The sequence below is a fragment of the Stegastes partitus genome, unplaced genomic scaffold, assembly GCF_000690725.1.
Source record: "Stegastes partitus isolate 25-593 unplaced genomic scaffold, Stegastes_partitus-1.0.2 Scaffold308, whole genome shotgun sequence".
In the NCBI taxonomy this organism is placed as follows: Eukaryota; Metazoa; Chordata; class Actinopteri; family Pomacentridae; genus Stegastes; species Stegastes partitus.
In genome coordinates this window covers 258,930-281,877 of record NW_007578039.1, presented here as the reverse complement: position 1 = coordinate 281,877, position 22,948 = coordinate 258,930, and the positions used below count along the sequence as shown (strand labels likewise).

Genomic DNA, 22,948 nt, shown 5'->3' with positions numbered 1-22,948 from the left:
GAGAGAAAAACATTAAAATGTTAAAGTATAACTAATAAACAAACTGACATGCTGTGAAATACATACTGAAAAATCCTCCTGTGAGGAAAATCTAAATCTGGGACACAACGGAAAGTTAATCTTCCTGACAAGAAAAGAATTAGAAAGCATGAAAGCAGAAAATTACAGGTTGTCAAACTTCAATCTACACGGAGAGAGGAAGAGAAAGTACAACATGTTGTATGAAACCTGTGATTAATGGACATCATTGTTTCGGGATGAACTGCTGTGTGGAAATTGCTGGCTCATTCTTCAAGGAATGGGAGCGCCAGTGAAATTACTGGAAGCAGATTCATGACACTGGGCGCTCATATCTTACACTTCTATGGAATACACTGCATGTGTTCCAGCCGATTCATCGATTTATCACTGCGTTTACAACCCCTCGTGATTTTCACTGCTCTTACACAATGTCCTTATTGGCAACAAATTCTACCAAACGTTTCTACCTTACGAAACATGTTTATACACATAGTAAACCCTTTATACTGATTTTCCAATCTTTACAATCTCAACAGGGCCTGAAAACAAGTGTTTCCAGGGATGTAAATGGAGGACAACACAGCTAAAGCACAGTTTCTTTCAATTGACTGATTTGTTGAGGACAGAATGAGATAAAGAGCAGATATTATTCATAGGTAAGCTGTCTCTGCTAGGTTGTAGATAAGTAAGGCAAGTTAGTCACAAAGAAAAGTTGTCTTCTGGGCCCATGTGCAGTTTCTGGAAGAAACCTCGAGTGGGGTTTGAATCTTGCGCTGCCTTGCTGGGTTGCGTTGAGGTGAGCATCTTAAATCCGATCATGCAACTTTAAAATATCTATTACAACATTAAAAACACTTTACGACATAAAACTTTTCATGCAATAAAGTGAAACTGATCCTTTTTTCTGAAGTATCAGCGACATGTGTCCAAACTGCTCCACCTACACTGAGTCAAACGTTCAGACTAAGTATAATGTCTGAAATAAAGCAATAATAGAATTCAAATAACAAGGTGCTGTTTGTCTTTTTTTTAGCTTTTCTGCAAAGCAGTCTTTTGTTTTCAAGCCACAATCCTGAAAGAGCAGTTGTTACAGTGAAGGTGTACTGTGTGTTTTGAGGTTGTTTATGTGGTGTTTTTTCCGTTATGTCTCAGCGATGACAATCAATACTGCTCATGTTAACCACTCAGTTCAAACCCATCATTCTTGAGAAAAAGTAGAACAAATATCTTCCTCTGCAACAAAAGCAAACACAAGCTTTGGTCGAAATTAAATATATCTGATCGATTAACAGATCGGTTCCTCTTACCCTGGCAGGTCATGCCAATCGGCTGGTAGCCCGGCTTGCAGACGCAGTCGTCGACGGAGGTGCTACCAGGCTGGGAAGTGTGCTGGGAGTCGGGGCATGACAGGCAGGTGCTCAGACCTCCTGGAGTTCCCTCTGGTTTATAGGTGCCTGGTGGACAGGCTGTGAAAAAGGAGAGAACAGGAGAGATACCACAGTCAGAAACCAATCCCACATTTTTTCAATATAAACATGCGATGTTCTGCAGAAGAAGAAGAAAAAAAGACACAAAGAGACAGCTGGTTGGAAAAATTGGATGATGGACATGCATAAAATATAAATTTAGCTGAAATGAAAAACTGTCTCACTACTGCAAGACAGCTAAAAGCTTCGTGACTGAAACTGAAAAACAACTTCACAGATTTATGAGGAGACTTTGATTATATTCATGTCTGGACATGTTAAGGGCGGAAAATGTGGCAAATATGACAAAATGATCTCACTGGCTAGGTAAAAAAGACAAGTTCAGCATCTTAATTATTCCAAGCAGGCAAAACTGTTTCATGGCAATGAACACCACGGACCATTTTCATTACAAAGAAATGCAACAATCAAAGAAAGGTTTATGAGCATCTAAAACCAGTTACGTTTTGCATGTAAGCGCACATGGGCTACATTAGAAAAACCCTTTTGATCACCTGCATGTGCACACGCAGACAGGATACAGTGTGTTTCCTATTAGGATCACCTCTGTCAGATCAGAGGACATGCTGTTAAGATGAAGAAGCAGGGGTCAAATGAAGGTCCTCCAGCTTTCTTTCATTCACCATCAATCAATGCCAAAAACACAGTTGCAGTGCATCACTTGCACTGCAGAGGAGTGAAAATGAATGACTGAATCCATCATATGGGTCTTATCAAGGCTTAAAGGTTACTTTCACATGGAATTGTTCACAACTTGGAAATCACCTGATCAAACATGTATTCACTGTTATGTAATCTCCATCTCATTCAAATTCCAACGTTCTCACAAGTCTCTGATGTATTCAGATTAACTACTTTAAATTATCTCCTAAAATCAGATTATGACTATTTGAAACATGGAGAAAAAAAAAATGGGGACAACATCCCTTATCAGCTGTTACACGGGTAGTTTCACACAAGCTATTTATTGTGCTGGAAATTCCCATAATTCACTGTGATTATTGGTGTGCTTTGCCGGGAAAAATCCTTTATCAGTTGCTCCCAAACTCAGTTTTCTTATGTCCTGTTTTTGTTCCAGTGTATCCAAACCACAGCTTTTCAAACACATTACAGCCATAATACCTTTGATGGCTGCAGATTTACACATGATTCACATCAACTGTTTAACCATCACATCTTCAATCTTATTTCGGAAAACACTCCCAGGAGTTACTGCAAAAATGCTTGGTTATCTAATGTTTGTGGAGCTCAAGAGCCCGTGTTATACTTTTCTTGGTTGTTCCCTCTCCTTCATCAAGTTACTTACTGTGCATGTATAAGGACTGCACGCTTGCAAAGTCCATGCCAAAGGGAGTTACTCTCTTCCTTTACAAAAAAAACCTGCTCATTAATGTGTAAAATTCATCATTTGGAGTCTGGGTTTTTCTTCTATTACTTATTTACATCACCTTGTACATTTGCATAATGTTTGCCTCGCAGCTAGTTTGGCACGCCCACAAAGAAAGAATGAGCAGCTTCCTTACAATGCACCATTTTTGCTTTCTGATTATACTTGTGTATCTGGGGTTGTGGTATGTAGCCAATCAGAGCAGACTAGGCTACACAGGAGAGGGGCGTTAGAGAGACAGGAGCTAAAATGGAGCTAAAACGAAGCAGTTTAGACAGAGGATGGATGTGTATTTATTGAACTTTATAGCAAGTGAACGCCCATCCATCTATTATCTATACATTGCTTAATCCTCACTAGGGTTCGTGGGGGGCTGGAGTCTATCCCAGCTGACTCAGGGTGAAGGCAGGGGACACCCTGGACAGGTCACCAGTCTATCACAGGGCTACACTTAGAGACAGACAACCAAGCACACTCACATTCACACCTACGGACAATTTAGAATCACCAATTAACCTCAACATGTTTTTGGACCTACTGGGAAGAACCTGGAGAGACCCGCTGCATGGGGAGAACATGCAAACTCCATGTAGAAAGATCCCGGGTGTCCTCACCGGGACGCGAACCGGCAACCTTCCTGCTGCGAGGCAACAGTGCAAACCACAGAGCCACTTTGCAGTCCGCAAGTGAAATGTGCATAATATAGGTTCTTTAATTGTCCAAAATCACTCCGCATAAATGTTCCTTTAAACACATTTGGGAACAATTTATTTCTCATATTATGTTATTATTCACAGCATCCACATATAGCATGAATTTCTCTTCATGTGTGGCCTAGTTCAAATAAGACTGCTGTCACAAGCTCGTCTCTGGTTGTCATTTACAGATTTTGCAGTCTGACACTGCAGCTCCATACATAATACCACTTTAATTAGACTCATGTCATATAAGGACCAAACTAAGTTAATTTGTTAATGCATAGCAGTTGTCATTTCACTCCTGGCTGCCGCAGCATTACTCCCGTCACAGTCTATTCAAGCAAATCCAAAAGTTGTTCGCATTAATTGGAAAAACAAATCCGCAGTATTGACTACAGCCATTTCCAAATCAAAACAGGCTTCAGAGAGAAGGGAGTTTCAGACAGTTTAATGTGGTGCCATGTGCTTAAAATGAGAAAATCATAAACTCTCTCGATCCACACCCACACACATCGTTTAAACGCTTTTAATAAATTTGAAAAAAAAAAGTATCCACATGGGATATCTGATGGGATTCAAAACTTCTCAGTGTTCGCAGCAAGACTAATTATGAGCTTTACCACTGTTTTAGGGAGAAAATATGATGGCCGTAAAGAGAACAGTTCAGAGGTCTCCAGTTTAGAAACATTCAGCGAGCAGGTTCAATCATGAGCGGTACTGTAGGTGCAACAGAGAATCCACAGTACTAATATTCTTCACAACTCATTTACTCGCCGCTAAGCCAGAGGCCAGGTGTGAATTTCCACTGTTGAGTCGATGCCAGCCTGGCCTCTCCCAACTCGCTCCCTCGTCTCCCTCCCTCCCCCTCGGCTGCAGCAGGTCAGCCAGAAGATGTTAACCGACTGTAAAGCAGGCACCGGCTGCTGGCACCGAAAAACACCCAGTAACCCACATCAAACACACACACACACACACACACACACACATGCAGAAAAACCATGTGGTATACCTGTTGTGGTGCAGACAGTGTGCGCCTCAGTCAGTCTGTCTGCTGTTTTCTTGATAACAAAAGCAGCTGATGAAACTTCCCCATTCTGTGTCTTTTCAACTCAGAGGAGGCATCTTACATAAGAGCAACGACAGCTCAAAGTGTCCCCTCTGTGCAAGTCCTCGGGAATCTGTTTTACAGCTTCATTTAAGGTTTACAGGAAGCCTAGTTATTTTTAATGTGAATAATAATTCACCCAGAGCGCAACAGTGGAAATACTGTATCTAAAAAATATAAAATTTCAATTCCTGGCAGGATGCGTGGGCTGGCAGGTAGAAATGTACACAGACAGATGCATGATCACACACATATACAAAAACACACACGCACACCCACACACAGAGCGCAGAAAAACCAGACCTGGCTTCTGGCTGCAGGAATCGGGGTGAAAGAAGGATGGATGAACAGGAAGGAATAAATTATGACACAATAAGCAGCCATAAATGTAAAATAAAAATGAAAAAGCTGGAAGTTGAACATGGAGCAAACTGTGTGAATTTCCTTTAAAATGTATAACTGCTCCATAACTTCAGCCAAAAGACAGGCCCCCATACTGAAACTAATTGTGTTTGGACCGTGCGCTGGTCGGAATTACACAGCAGCCAAAAATCTAGTTTTCGGTCCGTCTTCTTATTGCCTATGGCTGCAAAGTTAGCTCTACTGCACCGTACCCTTCATTTAGAGAGGAAGTGGACCGTCAGCAGCCAGATGACCATAAAACAGAAAGATCCTGCTGTGTCTGGACTGGCTGTAACCATATGAAGGGACAGCAGCTGGTCAAAGAAGACTACTGTACCCAGTAATGATCTGAGGAAAGCAAAGAGAGACTCTCAGTTTATTTAAGGTTAGAGCAATATTTGGATTATCCTAATAATGAAGTCAAATGACATGTCATTACATTTAAAGTTAGCTGCTGTGTTCATTACCAGCTGCAATCCACGTCTTCTTGTAAGTAAAGACTGAATAGTTTGTTCTGCTACACCAGAGGGAAACACAGGTACACACATGTGTAGCACCGGGTCTCCATGGGTTAATAAAGGAAGCTGTGAGAAAGCCAAAGAATTATCTTGGTGAGAAAACAGGGAGATAAGATAAACAGAGTTATCAAAATGGATGTCTGGTTTTCCAGCAAAGCAGGGCTCCTTGATTGTTCCTGGAAAGCTGCGACTGGCTATGACTCTCTCAGCCGCTGACCTGACCTGACTGTTCTGCCTCTTTCTAAAGAATGAGGCTGGTGACTGTATATTTTCCTTCTTGTCTAGAGGAACAAAAAACTGTGAGTCGTATTGTCTGTGCAGCTAAAACCAGTCCTGGATGTCAGCACGACATTCACCATCTAGCTGCTGTAAAAAAGTCACATTGAAAATGTCTCAAACTGCAAAAATAATCCCCAACAAATGTGCTACTTGCAGTTTTCCGTCATGTTTCCCAATGTTTTCTGCCCTGCTTGACACTAGCCCTCATTACTCATGGAATTAAGTTCAAACCTCACCTCTGAAAACAAAGACTAGCAGCTCATAAAAAAATAAAGCATACATTCTCTCAGGATTAAATAGGAAGTCCAAAAGAAAAGAAAATGACAAAACCAAGCACAGTCCAGTTCATCTGTTTAAGTCCTTACTCCTAATATGAAGTTAAGTCATTTAAACTGGCAGACGCGTCTGGTCTGGGAGCCAAACTTACTATCACACGAGAATCTCTTGTGTCTCAGGGGGGAGACTGGGTTCGATTAGCCAGGCCTAAAAACAGACCGGGACGGAAACGATGAAAGGAGATCCAGAGGGAGAGCAAGAACATCTGCCTCCTCAGCCACAATGACAAACAGGCAGAGAAAGAGAGCGGTTTTCATCTGAGAGGGACATATTCCGCTTCGTCCAACAAAATCCACAAACACATGCTTAAAAACACACATGGTAATCCATATAGTTCTCATAGACTCACTGCTTCCTACTTGGGCTGAGTGATTTGGGGAAAATTGCGATTTTTTTCGGGCAGATATCCTAACGGTGATTTGATTTGCGATACAATTTTTTTTTAAAAAGTCAAGTGTCAGTTCAATAATCAATGTGGAACAGATGTAGAACATGTGATGGAGCATTACCACTTGACATACCACCAAGAAAGGGTGACTGTCACACGAGGGTGACAGCATGAATTTGTAAAACCATAAACATGACAGTTTAAACTCTGGACAGACATCCCGCATACTGTAATACCTAAATTGAAGCAATTATGAGTTGACATATAAGCAGTTAATCATTACATAAATCCTTCATATTTCATAACAGGAAGAAAAAAAATAAAACCCTGATATTTCCACTCCAGTCCACTGAGAAACAATCTATAAACCTCAAAATCGAAAAGTCAGCGTGGTGAACAAGCAGGGATAAGCACAACAACTGTTTTGTTGCTGACTAAAATGTGTCAAAAGCACTGAATTACTGAAAGCTATCCAACATCTTCTCAACATCTGGTTCACTTCTCCTTTGATCAGACAGTTGCTGATTTAAATTATAATTTCACTAATTTTCAAAGTTCCAGGGCAATAGTTTATATTCTTTAAAAAAACATCTAATAATCTGGTTTCCTTTAAAGTTTAAAAAGGTGAGTAGAAAAACATCTAGTGGTACAAAAACTCAAAAAATGTCTTAACAAGGCAACTCTTAAATTTATATATTTTTACTGGTGCCTTCCATCTGCTTACTCTTCTGTATCGATTCAGTCCATTTACAATGAAAACAGAAAAAATATGATGTCTGCTCCACTACAAACACTCTCGCGTCTACATTTGGATTCGGGGAAAAGAAATGTCACAGACCCAACGAGCAGCTAACAATACGGCTATTATGTGCAAAGCAGACAATAAAAGTAACAAATATTCCAGTGACCCTTCAATATTTGAGATGTCGTGACCCAGATCTGTCTGGCAGTCGTCTTCAAAGCCAAACAATGGGGACGGAGGAAGTCCCGCAATATTGCAAATGGGCTGCCAAATCTGGACACGGGCCTGGCCACTTGCGGTCAAAGGCCCTCTCACACAAGAAATGTTGTTAAGTTAGACCTTAAATTCCAGGGTTTTTCGCAGCAAAAACAATGTTCACATGCAAGGAAACTTTCCACTCTTAACTGAGACTTCCCACGCGCACTTGAGGTGCATAAATAGACAATGGAAATGGACAATTAAAATGTATAGTCTGGGCTACAAAAACAGACCTACATTCACGCATGACCCTGACAGGCACATGAAGGAACTGGGGCTCAGTTTGAATATTGCATTTCAGGTAAACACAGTCTGTATATACATTTACTCTGAGTATATGCATCTCATGCTGAATTCATGTGGACCACCAGGGGAGCTTAAAATGGTGGGATATGGAGATGTGAAGAATGTAAAGGAGCCAAACCAAGACAGATACTTTTATCATATAACAGTTAAGCACGTTCAATATTACCAACAGTGTCTGAAGACCACACTTTTTACACTGAATCCCTTTTCATTGCACTTATAGTTACCTCAAGTGGCAGAGAGCACGAAGATCTTCATTGTTGTACCAAGACGCTACCATATGTGAGTGTAGAATTACCAAGCAACAATGCAAAGTGACAATACAAAGAAAATGACAAGTATATATTTGGAAAAACACTCCTTAAGAACTCTAATAAACTACAACTACTTCATATGAACAGGTAGACTCAAGCAGCAGGCTTCAGATTTCACAGATGACACCTGTCACCTGGTTTGGTTTCTGCTCTGCTTAGAAGTACATTTTGCCCTCATAAAAACAGACACGCGAAGTAAGATGTGCACTGCGTCTGTCTTTGAAACGGTGAAGGTCACAGGAATTTTCCAACCTCAGTACATGGGTCACCTGAAACAGGAAAAGTTTGGGAATCCCATCGTCGTGGAATGTCAAGAGGCTCTAAATCACATCGCCAGAGTCTCACTGAAGTCGGGTCTGCTCTCCAGCTGGATTGCAGAGTGAAAAAGGGGGTTGCGTTGAGATGTGGCTGCTGCACAGCTGTCCACCTACACAGCCTCCATCTGGGGGGGAGAAAAGACCTCCACAGACCCCCTGAACTCAAGAATGTGAAACTTCTGTGATGTGATGCAAGGCACTCTTTGGAGAGGAAACTGAGCAAGTTCAGTGGCTACTCCATTGCTGTTTGGATGCTTATTATTCAATCTCATTCCTAACGGTGAATGATTTCACCGCAATTGCTAGATATCTCTTATGAATTCTCAAGGACAGGGAGACTGTCCTCCTTGCTTATTACAGACTCCAGGAACACTGGGAATCACTGGGAGAGCGAGGCGAACCGCTAAACAACTGTACAAACACAGGTTGGTCTCTGGTCTGGTGTGCCTGATTACAGATGTCAGCAGGCTGAGAAATGTTGTGATAGAAGGTTGTGGTATGATCTCAGTACACCAGGGACAACATAGCATAACACTCAGAATGTTAACACTAACATGTTTAAAGAGGACGGCCTGTTTTCATATCCTTTTCAACTGTCACGTCACAATTTCATCAAGTTTCTCAATGCTTTCCCACTTCCTGACCTGATATGAAGGATTGATTTTTAGATCTACATGAAGACACAGTGTGCAGCACATACGTGTGCAAAAAACACCACCACATGCTCACAGACACAGTCGCTCCCACAATAGCCTCAAAGTTGACGTTCCCTGGTGGCTGTTTGGAGTTCAGGGAGTGTTCTGCAAAACAGATTCACTGACAGGAGACAGGCTCTTCCAGCACGTGTAGCATGTTGGGGATTGTATGCTTCTGAGTCTCTTGTATCAGCATAAGTGTGTACTCATGTGCTCATGTGCTCATGTGCTCATGTGCTCATGTGCGAAAACAGCAGAAACTAAACGAAACAAGACAACCGTATCTGGCATGATCAGTCTGAAAAGTAGCTTCCATCCTGTGATTTCTCTAGACACAAATATTTCATTCAGGAAAAAGTGTCATTTTGTGTGTTTATGAATATGAATGCAGGGTTTGGTGGGTCACAAAGCAAAAGACAAACAAAAAGCAGCCAATGCTTCTCTTCCACAAAGCTGGCAGCAGCTAGTTTCCTCCATCATTAGCCTGTGACCCTTGACATTGCGTGTGTCCCTCTTCATTGCCTCCCTTCAACTTGAGAGATTTCAGTCAACAGATCACAGTCAAACCCACACACACACATACACACTGTGAGGACATTAGAAAGCGTAAGGAAGTAGGTGGGAGCTGAAGAGGGTCAATGAAAAAATTCAGAGACAGATGAGGGTCACAGAAAGGGACAAACATGTTGGATTTGAAGAAGGGCAAAGGCCTTGAAAAATACACTAGAGAAAAGCACTTAGGATGCTAAAAGAGACATCCATTCCTCCTTCAATTCCCATGGGTACATTTTTTAGCTTAAATTACGTGTGAGGAAGAAATGGAGGGACAAAGAGGTTAAAATAGTTGTAGAGCAAAAAGTCAAAGCAGAGGACATGCTGACCAGTGATTTTTTTTTCAAGAAAAAATGTGTCCTTTTTCAGTCTTGGCTGAAGGCGACTGCCTTGCAGTAGTAGCGGAAGCCAGAGTTATTATAGTATCCCAAAGTAGAGTGAGCGAAAGACGCCTGACAAAAATACCAAGTAAATAATTACATAGATTTTGTACAAAATGGGGGAAAAAACTAACATGAAATTTCTGACGTAGTATGCTCCTAATCAATTTTGGTGTTGTGTGCCTGTTTTGGGTTATGACTTGTACCAAGATGCAGCAAGTGTGTAACCAGAACTGGAAAAGAACAAATTCTAGCTATCACAATAGTTAGTTTAACCAAAAAAAAAAAAAAAAAAAAAGGAGCATTAATGAAACCAATTAGTTAATCAATTAAAAATAATACCATTTGTGAACGATATTTGTCAGTGTTCTGACATTAAATAGTTACCTGATTAATGGAAAGAATTACAAACAGCTGGCATAAACAGTGAGGAATACATGTCAGTGGTGAAAGCTTATGTTTGTGTCAGTTTCAAGAGGTGTTTGCCGTCTGCTTAATACCTTTCAGCAAATGACTAATTTACATCTGCTGCACCTGGTGACACGCTACAGTAGCTGGAGAGAGGCTCGGAAAGACGGACAGAAAAAGAGGTAGCTGTGAGGTGGTAATGATGGAGGGAGCGGGGCAAGGAGGAGACCCAGGCAGCGGAAGGCAGGAGGAAAATAAAAGAGAATCTGACGGAGCGAAGGGTAGAAAGGTGGAGGGATGGATGGATGGATGGACGGAGGAGGAGTGTTAATGACACAGTGAGGTTCTGTTTCGCACCACTGGCTGTTTCACGGCTCCTTGTTTTTCATGTTCTCCCGCAGAGGAGGATCCTATTAGGGCCACTTTATTGCCCCTCTGCCTCCTTGCTCCTTCATCTCGGTCTCTTTTTTTAAACGCACACAGGCACAGAGTGGCCTCAGTTTATAACACAAGTTGTGTCTCTGACCTACAAACATGGCAGCAGTAGTTATCAATTAAGGCTTTTTACAGACCTATATGTGTTGTTTAATGAGGGCAGAGAGGGTGGAACAGAGCTGAAACATGTGGCATGGAAGGACTGACTAATATGGATTTCAACGCTGTACACTGTACTTTAAGACTCGTGTGTACAATCTGCAATAAAGCGAAAAAACTTCAAACACCAAATGACATGAAAGACTCTAAAAACACCTGAGGGCAGCTAAGACACTGGGGTCGTTAAAAAGCAGCAGAAAAATTCTGTTCCAGGCATTTGTGTGAGCATAACTGCTGTGCGTCCTCTTTTTTCGCCTTTATTTTATTTAGTATTTCACTTGTTTAACCCCATGACCCCTTGGTTATTTTCAGCATTTCACTGGCTTTACGTTAAAACTGTTGGTCGTTATAATGTGTAGCTATACATGCTGTATGATGTCTAGGCCATTTAGATCTCTTATCAAATCATATAATAATACCTATTGAATTGTGTAGGGAGGGTCGTCTGCAATCTGGCAATGTCAGAACCATGATTGTGGGATATTGTGTGGAGAAAATATGGGCTTAACACTTATGTCATTATTGCATTTGCTTACATACAGTAGGCTACTTGCAGAGATGGCGAACCAGGCAAAGGCAGTGAATGCATAGATATTCACGTATCTAGATATGAACATAGCTGTGCAATTCAAACATGGGTGTGGGGATGGACGCATAGATGTGTGCAGGTTGTAACTATGGTTAAATCAACACTAAGGGTTAAAAATTATTCTGGTTTGTTACAACTAAAGTTTATCCAACAGTGCAAGAAACACAAGTGTTCATTTAATTGGTTAGGTTGTAAACAAACAAGTAGTTTAGCCAGAGCCTGAGAGAAAACCCCTGAAATGTCTGTAATAACCCCTTCACGAATAATAAAAATCAGGTTATCATTAGATTGAATAGAATTCATAATCGGGATAAGATGAAAGTGTACGCCTGTACTTTGAGATATTTCATTCAGCCTCATGGTGGCTTTAGAGAAAAAGTCAAAGATCCTTAGCCCACATTGTCGAGGAAACAGACATGACTGTATCAACGTTGAAGTTGAGCTATTTCACAAAAGCCTAACTGCTCCTGAAACTCTGAGAAAAGTTGGGGATCAAAAGTTTGGCCTGATCTCCCATGCAGCTACCACAGCAGACAAAAACTACAAAAATAAAATCCAGTGTGTAATATATTCAACATCACAACTGTTGCTGTCATGAATGAATCTGGAAAAGAGTTTGTTTCTGTGCATCACAGAGCCGCCCTCCCACCCCTCTCTGCATGGCACAGAGCCAGTCTGATCTTTGCCCAGTCACTGAAAGCTCTCCATCCACAACAAAAGACGCATGGCTCAGGGGTAAAGGAATTGCCCTCCCTCCTTCTCGTTTTCCACCCTCTGCTCACCAAAGAAAAACACAAACCTAATCAGTTAAAGCAATTAATGGGGAGTGGAGTGAGTCGGGAGGCTGGTGAGGCTTGAGCGCCCCAAAACCTTCCTCTTCTTGTCCTCAGGAAATCCCAGGAATTTGCCCCCCCCGCTCATAACTGGACCAAAACTAAGACAGAATCCATTGTGAGCATTTTCATTTTCACCGCAAGAACAGTGAGAAACAAGGATTTGGACCGACGCAGACGAACTGAACAGAAGCAGACAGTCTGCTGTGGTTAGTGATACTGTGGGGATTAGGATTTACACAGTAAAAGGAAAAAGAGACTCTTTATAAGAAAGTTTACGTAACATGTTGGACGAGTTGACCAAATTCACTCCTCCGGTAAAAATGCACTTTTGAAACATTTCGGTGCAAACAATGGAGCAAATGGAAGGCCAGAGTTAAGTATTATGACACGGACAAATGAAATGATCCTGGCAGCAATTATCAAATAGACAGAATCAGATCACTGCACTATTAACAATTAATGCAGCAATATTGACAAACTTCCAGCATTGTTTGCTTCTCTTCTACAGGTCTAACATACTCTCATATTTTGTAGAGCTGTTGTCAACCAAAGAAAATCTAGGTCAGCTGAAATCATACCTGTGCTTCAGCCAATCGATCGGTGGCGGGGGGAAAAAAAATCTCCATTTATCTTAAGATGAACTAAATGAGCCAAAGTGAACTTGTTGCACTCCACCTGTTAGCTTTATGAGCCGAAATAAGAAATGAATGAACTCAGAAAGTGGCTGCATCTTATAAAAATAAATGTAACCTTGTTATTTTATAGTGAAATTCTAACAACAAACCTGGAGCAGACCTGTGTGCACCTGCACATATTAATATAATTCCTGAAAATAGAATTATATCAACTCATGATAAGAACAACTGAGGAATATAATGCAGACAAGTTCCTGTTTTTAGATGATAAGCCATGTTGGTTGTTGCTCTGTGACATGTAAACTGCTGTTTGCAAATTTTGTACTTGACTCTTTGGCAACTGAACAAAATGCAGCCACACCAATGACGTCTTTGACAGAGGCTCAGTTAGTTTGGAACTGAGTAAACGTTCAGTAAACATTATCTAAGTTAGACCTGGCAGTCTCCATCAGGCTGGGCAGGTTCAAAGTTGTGAAAACAGTTTGGTTTTTTTTTTGCAGGTAGTCTGTCTTTGCAGCCAAAAATAATGGACTAATCCTGGACGGCTACTGATTTAGGGATTTTCCTCTTATGAAAGGAACGCCAGCCACTGCTAAACCTGGACACTACAGTCCTGATATTTTGAGTAAGCTTAAAATCATTTCAAAGCGTGAGAGGCTCACCGGTGATGGGACATTGTCTGTTGTGCTCCCTCAGGTGTTATAAAAAGATTTTGTCCTGTTGCCTGGTATGTGTCAGATCTTTGAATGTGGCATATTTTAACACACACCAAAAACACATGGTTGTGCTTTTGTGTTGATCCCTACATGGTATAAACTCATGTTTAAACAAGCATTAGCAAGACATCACAAGGTCAGATGAGGTGCAGAGGTTCGAGAACTGAGACAGTGATAATCAATGTGGTGTCAAGTTCAGCCACATTCCTCAGGGTTCACAAAAAACATTCATCCTTTGGAGCTTTTTTCATTTTGACTACTCTTCATTTACACTGGAGACCTCTGCACCAGGATGAGGCCAAAAAGAGTAAAAGCAAAGAAGAAACGAAAAGATGATTGCAAAATCCCTTCCACTTCAACATTTTTTATAGTCCTCCTTAACATTTAACAAATTCCAACTCTCCTGTTGTCATTTTAATTCTTCTGTTCAATTTATGTCCACCTCGAGGCTTTCCCGCCCTGAATCTCTCGGTCATTCACATCCAGACCACAAATATTTACAGAGCAGACACAGTGAATGCCTCTTGTCTCAGACAACAGGCCGTCTAGTCCATCCATAGAGAGATAGATGCATCATGTTCTGGGTCGAGCCAAAGCTCAATACGGCCACGCGTCCCCTCTTGGGATCAGGAGGCTTTTGTGAACCTAACACTGTAAACATTGAGCAATTCTTCTAGTATCAGTTGAGAAGAAATGTTTTGCTCCACTCACAGCATTCCAGTCAGCGGTTCATATCCTCGATAACCATCTTAGAAAGGGTAAGCCATCTGAATATATTTCCTCATTTCCAAATCACAAACATCAGTAAATAAAATACTACAAATATTTCAGTGGAACACAGTCTTCTAATTGTTTTCATGTTGCTGTCATAAAGAGTAAAGGAACAGTGAACAGCCCTGAAAAGTCAACTCTGACCTTTAAGATAGTTCGACAAACACACAATGCTTAACTAAAGGCCTCTCAAATAAAATTTCCATGTAACCTCAATAGAACCAACTGTACACTAAATTCTAAAACTGACATATGATGTTCCTGTCTGTTCTTTACCTCTTTTGAAGTTAATGTTCAGAGATGGCAATGTAATTGTAAACAATATTTATTCCCTCTGATTCAGCAATGCTTTTTAATTTTCTCTTTATTTTCTGTAAACAAAGACAATAACAATTGCCTATGAATATTACATCAATCAATATTTTAGGTAGCTCATTATAGATTGCATTTTTTAAACTTATAGCAGCAAAGCAAAGGGTACAACATGAAGCAAACATAACATAAATCAAATTTGAGAACACTTAACATGATTTGGAAATCAGAGATCATATTTCTCTGTTAGGACCCAAACACACACCTTATATTCGTCTTTAAATATTTATTTCTTTTTGCTCTACTGTGTTTCTTTCATGCTGTCCTCTGCTCTCGTTCATTCTCCCACTCCTCCAGGCATCTCCAGCAGAGCTGTCCTGAGCACAACAAAGGCTGTGCTGACACCACATTAACACAGTCCAGAGCTCCTGTCATTCTCTTGCGCTACAGAAGAGGCTGATAAGCCAGAATGTGTGACAGGAGGAAAACATGTTACCCTTCTGCACCCCCTTTCCCATCAGCCTCTTACTCAATATATCCACTTCCCCATTCCTTCGCTGATCCTCTGTGATACAGATATTGAAGACTGTGGATTGGTATTTGAAGAGAGGCAGCGTTTTGCCTGTCAGAGTAAAACAAACTACGCAGGAACTGGGTTCATCATTCGTTTCTATCTGCTGGGATTCCAGTCGTGTTTTGTGGAAGAGACTGTTTCCCTTGGCTGTCGACAGATTCATAAACAACACTGCTGTGCACTGCAGGGATTTGGATAGTGTTTCCAACAGAACCCCTCAGCCAATGATAATAGTAATCCACTGACAGGCCTCAAGTTCAGTCATATTGCTTTCAGATGTGTCAAAGACTATTAAATGTGAGAAAACAAGGTCCAAAAAGCATAAAACCTATGCAAACTCACAGTCTAGACAACAAACCCACCTGAGGCCACCAGAGCAATGTCTGACTCTGGCAGTAGCACTGCAGTGTATAGCTGCGTCTGTCTGCCACTCAAGAGACCTGGCATGGCTGAAGCACATGTTGTACCCATAATTCACGCAACACCTACAGTTCAGCCAAGCCCATTAAGGTTAAAGCAACAGAATATTAAAGAGAGACGCTGGATTTTTCGACAAACAGCAGGCGCTTGTCAAGTTTACTTGTATGTTTCTTGGTTACGCACTCCTCTCACTGCAAACCTAATTGGTTTTGGAGCCACCACTACACCAAAAAAAAGCCTTGTAAGTTATTAGAGAATAAAACCTTCAATAAATGTAGTGTTCAAAACCATATATGAGGGTGTTTCGCACCAGTTGACAAAACCAAAACTCAGATGCACACAGTTAATAGTGCCTCAGCTTGCCAGTCCACAACAGCAACTGCAGTGACACATATTTCTGCCTGGGCCGGCGCGCTGTGGGTGTATGTCAGCTCCATAGCATGAGAATGACGACTCTCAGACACTCAAGCGTCCACAACAAAAAGACCCACTCCTCTCCCATGAGATCTTGTTATATGAACAAGTCAGAGACAGACAGAGGAAGCACTCCTCAGTTGCGGTTGCAGCGCCTCGCTGTGTCCTTCCTTCCTCATGTCGGCTATGCCAACTCTTAAGTCTGCTCTCTGCTATTAATTAAACCATTAAAACGGATTAATAAGCAGAGTGGGGCTCCAGTCTCGACAACATCTGATGAGAATTAGTGAGGCGCGCGTTTTGGCAAGATGACCCCGATGCCCTTTACTTTGGCTCTCACTTTGGAAATCCTCCTCCTGTTGCTCTCGTTTTCTCTTACTGACATTTAAACACCAGTCTGAATTATCTACATTTCTCTGCCACTCTGTTTTCTCATCTTTCTCTGCCAGTTATCTAATTCTGGATTGAAAACATGTGGGCAGAGAGAGGAAGACCCAAAGGGCAAACACAGCCAGGATTATTGCCCATTGTTTCCCATTATTAGAGGTGATTGTTATCCAGATTTCCGTGATTGTTTCCTCTAGGCAGAGCACTCGTGCTTGATTTTCTTCTTAGCTGCTCAATCCCTCCCACCTGTCTCCTCTGCACGAAGGCTGAGCGATCTAAATGACTGACGTTGAAACGCAGCAGTTACTTTCTGTAAACACAGACACACAGACCGGCCAGTGCATCTGTTGGCTGCTCCGCTCTCCAACAATCACACACTCTGTGATCCTCTGTGAGTTTAGGGATTGCATATTCAGTGAAAATAATGTATCAACCCCTAACCTTACACTTAAACGACAGAGACCACCTGCGTCAAACTGCAACATTACGCTGTGTTTCTTAGGAGATTTAACTGACCGAAGAATGAACATGTAGAAGATTAATTAACGTGTCATTATGCAGGCTGCTGGCAAGTGTTTTAATTTGATTGTCTGCAGTGTTGGATTGATTTTAAGCAATGAAAGCACTCAAGCAAAACAAAATTAATGCATTGCCACGAGTTGTGCAGTGGGATCTGCTCCAGGAATTAAAGAGGTTCTGAGGGGTTCCCCACATAAAGGGCTGCTGTCTAAACACTTCTACTCAGCAAGAACATTTCCATCATTTATCTGGGAATCATTACAGATTAATCTCTTCTCATCTCATAATCTAATTTAGGAGATAATCTCTAATATTTCTGACTGTCAGCGTCATCCCACTGAGTGATGGTGTGCAAACCGCAAAGAACAGTCTGACAAGAGTCTGAATTTTAATTGAAAAAATAAAGATTCCATTGTTTTCATGTCATTTCTTGGAGCTTAACACAACATGGAGTTGATTAAATCACATTACCTAAGAATATATTTGTTGGAGACCCCAACAAGGTTTCAGGAAAGATGATAGGAAAGGTAAATGTTTGTGTTAAAGTAGAGGAAAAGACAAAGAGGGAAAGCCCTCCTACATCACATACTTCGCCCTTTGTTACTCTTTTCTACACTTTAGTCTGTTTATGGTTGTCATAAAAAGCAGAATTTATTATTTTCAGCTTATATTCAGACATTTTACATGAGTACAACTTCAGCTTGAACTCAGGGTTTTTCCAATTTGGATTAGTTTCTGGGATCGCCAAAGAGATTTTAACCAGCGACAAAAGAAAATGACCAACGGCAAAGTGACAAAGGTTTTGTTTTTTTAACCCATTTTGAGGTTTCAGTAACTCAAGCATTGTAGACATAAACACAGACTCACTGCATTAACTGCATACCAGCCTACTGTATAAAGCTTTATGTCATTTGTGGTCATCTACAAAGTCCTTTTCTGAGTCAAGCAAAGCCCTGTAACCTACAGCTTATGGATCGTAGTAATTCAAGAAACACAAGAAAGATATCTGACATCTGAGATAAACTCATTATGGTTACACACACAGACAGACACATAAACGAGAGCAGCTTTCATTGACTCTCTTATCTAAAATGACGTCTGTGCAACCATAAAACATAAAGTCCAAAAGCCCAAACTTTAAAAATAACCAGTAGTGAGGAGCACAAGGGCAAAAGCCAGAGCATTCTGGCAACAGATGAAAGGTTTTTTTTTTGGTCCTCAAATGGATATGAATGAAACAGAAGTGGGAGGTGAAGCAATAAGAGCCACAGAAAAAAGCAGTTCGTCTTAAAATGACGGCAGCATTTTTAGTGCAAAGAAATGGACGTACAAGATGTGATTTAAAGGAGGAAGCTGAGGGTGGAGAGCAGGATGGGATATATCCTACTGAGAGTCTGAGAGTCAAAGGTGAGGGAAGGCCACTGAGGTCCTGATTGCACATAAACACATCGCTGTCTCAGCTCTCCGCCCCTACGGCACATTACTGGGTTTGTTGATAGTGATCTGTCCTGTGGACAGCTTACACTGCGTTAAGTGGACAGGCTGCTTATTTAACATCCACCCATAGTGAGCTCAGCAGCACCCCGAGGCCATGATCCTGATGTGGAGCACTAAGGAACAAATAAAGACCCCTAAATGTCAATTTACGCCCCTAAAAAAGGCATGAAAATGTTGTTTTAGTGCTGCCAAGTCTCCAGCTAGAGGCCGTTAAAATGACAATAGTTGCAACAAGTGGTTGGACATTTGCTGCACAGATAGAAACAGCAACACACGAGTGGCTTTGTCGAATCTGAGCGAAGATTTTTATGATTTTATGTGATAGTTTACAAAATGTCAGACTCTTCTTCACTCATACACCCCCACAGAGTCATAAAAAAAGAAATACACACATACACGAATACCCAGCTGCTTAGCTTACGAGCAGCTTGATGTTGATTTATCCCTGGTTGGCTTCACCTAACAGTTGTAAGAGGGATGAATTGGCATCAGTGCTTGGCTCACAATAGCTCGTAATATGAGTGATATATAGATAAAACTTAATCACCCTGGCAAACTCACAGGACTTTCCAGTTTATTTATGCAACGTTGCAGCTTTCTGAAAGTCCTACAATTGCTAACAAGAGGCAGGTGATTTTTTTAACATGCTGACTTAGAAGGGGAAACTACTTAGTGTATGATTGTGCTGATGTAGTGGACTGAGGCGAGGCCGGTGAAACGTCCTACCTGTGCACTCGTGCTGCAGACCCTTGCCGTAGTATCCCTTCTCACAGATGCAGTCGTACTGTCCGGTGTGTGTGCCGCACTTACAGCTGGCCATCAGGTCGCAGCAGTCCTTGCCCGCTTCACACAGCGATGAGCAGCGTGACAAATCCTCCTGGATGTAGCTCCCTGTGGGGAGGTCTGAGGGTAGGAAACAAACACGCAGAGAAGTGCAAGTTGCAGTAAGATCAAATGACGCCACCTGGAAGTGAGACAATTTAAACTGTCAAGTTAATTGTAGTGCATGACACCATCATTTTTGAAGTCAGGTATAACAGTGCAGACAGCCAAATATGCTTAAGGTGGGAGTTTCTGGCACAGTTTTACCTTCAGCAGCTTTACTTTAACAATGTATAATAAAGGGAGGAAGTCTTAAAGGGTAAGAAACACAGCAACACCTGCAATATTCAGAGCAGCTTTATTTTTAGCAAGCCACAACACATCTGTCTGACAGTAGAGTTTCCTTCAGAGACAAAGAGGCACCTCAACCACAGAAATGCAGACAGAAACGCAAAAATCAACAGTGCTCGCCAGCCACAACTGTACAGCCAAATCACTTTCATGTACAAATTGCTCCAGAGCAAACAACTCACAAAAGAAAGTCAATAAACCAAATGGAAGCTGTAATTTTACTTCCAAAACTCGACCTGTCTTTTTTTGTTTTTTTGTTTTTTAATTGCAACTATAAGATGGCTGAGCGGGACACAATGTCTCCGTCATAATTTCTGTAATTTGGCCATTGTAAAGCAAGAGCTCAACATGTGGCTCCACGTCTCTGAAAACCTGAGTCTGTGCTTTGAGGCTATTGTTGGCAGTGACGCTGGGCAGACTTCAAGACAGAAAGCAAGAGACTGACCGGAGGCGAAGCTGATAGTATGGTGTGCATTGGCTTTCATTCTTTTCGCCTTATCCTCGCCCGTCTGACTGACCTCTACCACTCCGTCTACATCTGGATTTCCAGACACAGTGTATGTGAACGCAGACATATAGAGCCTGTCGGTGAATAAGAGCGATTTACAGCTCACTATACACTCAACGCTGCACTCGACTGTGATATTTTATGGTGATATTTTAAGTTTAAAAGCCATGACTGACTCTCTCCTTTCACCAAATTGTGGGAAGTCCCCATCAAGTGTGGGAAAAGTATAATCTGTATAGAAGTGAGGTCAAATGGCTGTTGGCAGCACAACACAGATGTAACTATGTGAAATGTATGTTGTCAGATTCCATGTAAAATATTATCCACTTCCTTTAAAGTAAGCAATGAATCTCAACAGGGTCAAAACCTTCATTTAAGAAATATCGCTGCAGGTCAATTGGTGATGATGGAAGCACGGAGGCTTCAAAGAGACACAGAGAAACCATGGTAGCTTCAACGTCTATTTACCAAAACACAGAGTCTGATGTTGCTCACTTCCATGCAGCTAAAAGTGGTAAGTGGGAAAGTGTTTAAAATGTGACGTGTTTTAATAGCTGTGAAATGAGATCACGGATGTTTCTTTGAATACAACATCACCTTTGAAATGCTGAGAATCTGTCTTTACAAGTTGTTAAAAAAAAAAAAAAAACTGCTTCTGAACATATGTAATGTTCATCTGTGCCTTTTACCTTCATGCAGAGCTCGACGAGCCAGAGCCTCAAACTCTGCAAAGTTGTGCACCAGGTAGCAGTGCTGGTCCTTGGGGTTTGAGGCCATGTCGTGGAGCTCCCGGATGTTTCCCTGCCAGATGCCCAAAGTGAAAATCTCGACGCCACGTTCTCTCAGAGCTGCCGCCACCGGCCGAGGGTCCCCACCGTTAGAGTAGCCATCAGTGATGAGGAAAATGACCTTGGTGGCGTTACCGCGGGAGTGACGAAGGATTTGCTGTTGGAGAAGAAAATATACGCTAATTAGGAGGAAGTATCGGACTTAGTGTTCATGTTTATAAATCAAACATTTCAATACTTTAATACCAGTTTAAACCGCCTTAGCTTCATGTTAGTTTGGATTTGACAGGAGCTTATGTGCCTGATTATATTCTGGCCGGGTGTAGTGACTTGCTGGAGCCTGGCATATAACTCACATAAAACCAAAAACGATCAATTATTTTATTCAAATTAAACAAACAACATTTAATGTGTTCGTAAGTTAGCTTTATAGGTGCTAATGTGTGGATTTTGTAACCATTAGAGAAAGCCAGGCGAGCACTCTGCCCCTGGATCCAGTCTGAATCCTAAATTAAAGTGTGTTACTTCATACTGAACATCAGATTTGACGGTGGTGTTAATCTTTTCATCTTACTTACTGACTTAAGAAAGCAAATTTCCCAGTTTGTCTTACTTTTAATAGACAGTGCACTTCCAAAAAAAACATTTAAGTTGACAAGTAAGACAAAGTTGGTGTTGATTAATGCACTGCATCCGTTTTAAAGGTTGACCAGTCAAATACACACATTGTTGTGCATGCCAGCGTACTACCAACAGAGCTCCAATTTAGTGTCATGACTAAATTGAATAACGAAGAACGTCACACATGACCACTAAAAACAACCCTCAATTCTAGGGTTCCTAAAAACCCTACATCAGCAAGACAGGCAACAAGGGCAGGATGGGGAGGAGGGACAAAAAAAAAAAAAAAAAGGGAGAAAGCTCTACAATTGTAATTATTTCTCCTACAGACTGTGCAGCTGCTTGCCAGTGGTCTAAAACCACCAGAGAACACTGGGCAACCGAGCTGCTGTGTCCGCCCCAGACACCATCTACAGTTCCCAAACTAACTTTAGCCGCCGTTTACAATCCACCACATACAATTAGACAGGACATTAAAGTCAGAGAAACATATCTTTATTTTCTAGAGTAAGAAAAAAATAAATAAAAAAAATCCAACAGGACCATCTGTTAGCTTTGCTGCGGAGGCCGAGCTGAAAGAGTCTGAGGTTGTTGCGAGGGTGTTTTAAATTAGGTTAAGAGGGTATGTGCAGAAACCCAAGGGAACAATAGAGGCTGGAGCAGTAAGGTAGAGGGAGAATAAAAGAATGAGAGAAACTGAAGGAGCCAAGATGAAGTCAATACGACAGATATCCACTTACTTACTAAAAGGCAGAGAAGGCCATGAGCATATCAGAAAGAATTAAAAAGATGGGAGGAAAACAAAGGAAGTTTGTTAGGAGGAGCCGTTTTTTTGTCTTCTAAGTCCAAACAGGACATAATAGCTCCACGTGACAGACTCTAAAATATGAGAGGTGGAGAAAGAGGAGACACGCAAGGGTGTGACCATCGAGGGAGGGAGGGCGAGCGAGCAGGAGAGAAAGCTCTGGTCTTTATTGTCTAATTGGCTAAACTTCAAGCAG

General features: G+C 41.4%; 1 protein-coding gene across 1 annotated transcript in view; it reads right to left on the bottom strand.

The window, feature by feature from the left end:
• The window catches only part of svep1 (sushi, von Willebrand factor type A, EGF and pentraxin domain containing 1), a 97,685-nt gene that overhangs the window by 50,160 nt on the left and 24,577 nt on the right, over nt 1-22,948 (bottom strand). The window contains exons 2-4 of the mRNA XM_008283380.1: nt 21,228-21,483; nt 19,584-19,760; nt 1,329-1,487 (exon numbers count right to left, since the gene is read on the bottom strand). Of these exons, the coding sequence (XP_008281602.1) occupies nt 1,329-1,487; nt 19,584-19,760; nt 21,228-21,483 (592 nt within the window). The remainder of the gene's footprint in view (nt 1-1,328; nt 1,488-19,583; nt 19,761-21,227; nt 21,484-22,948) is intronic.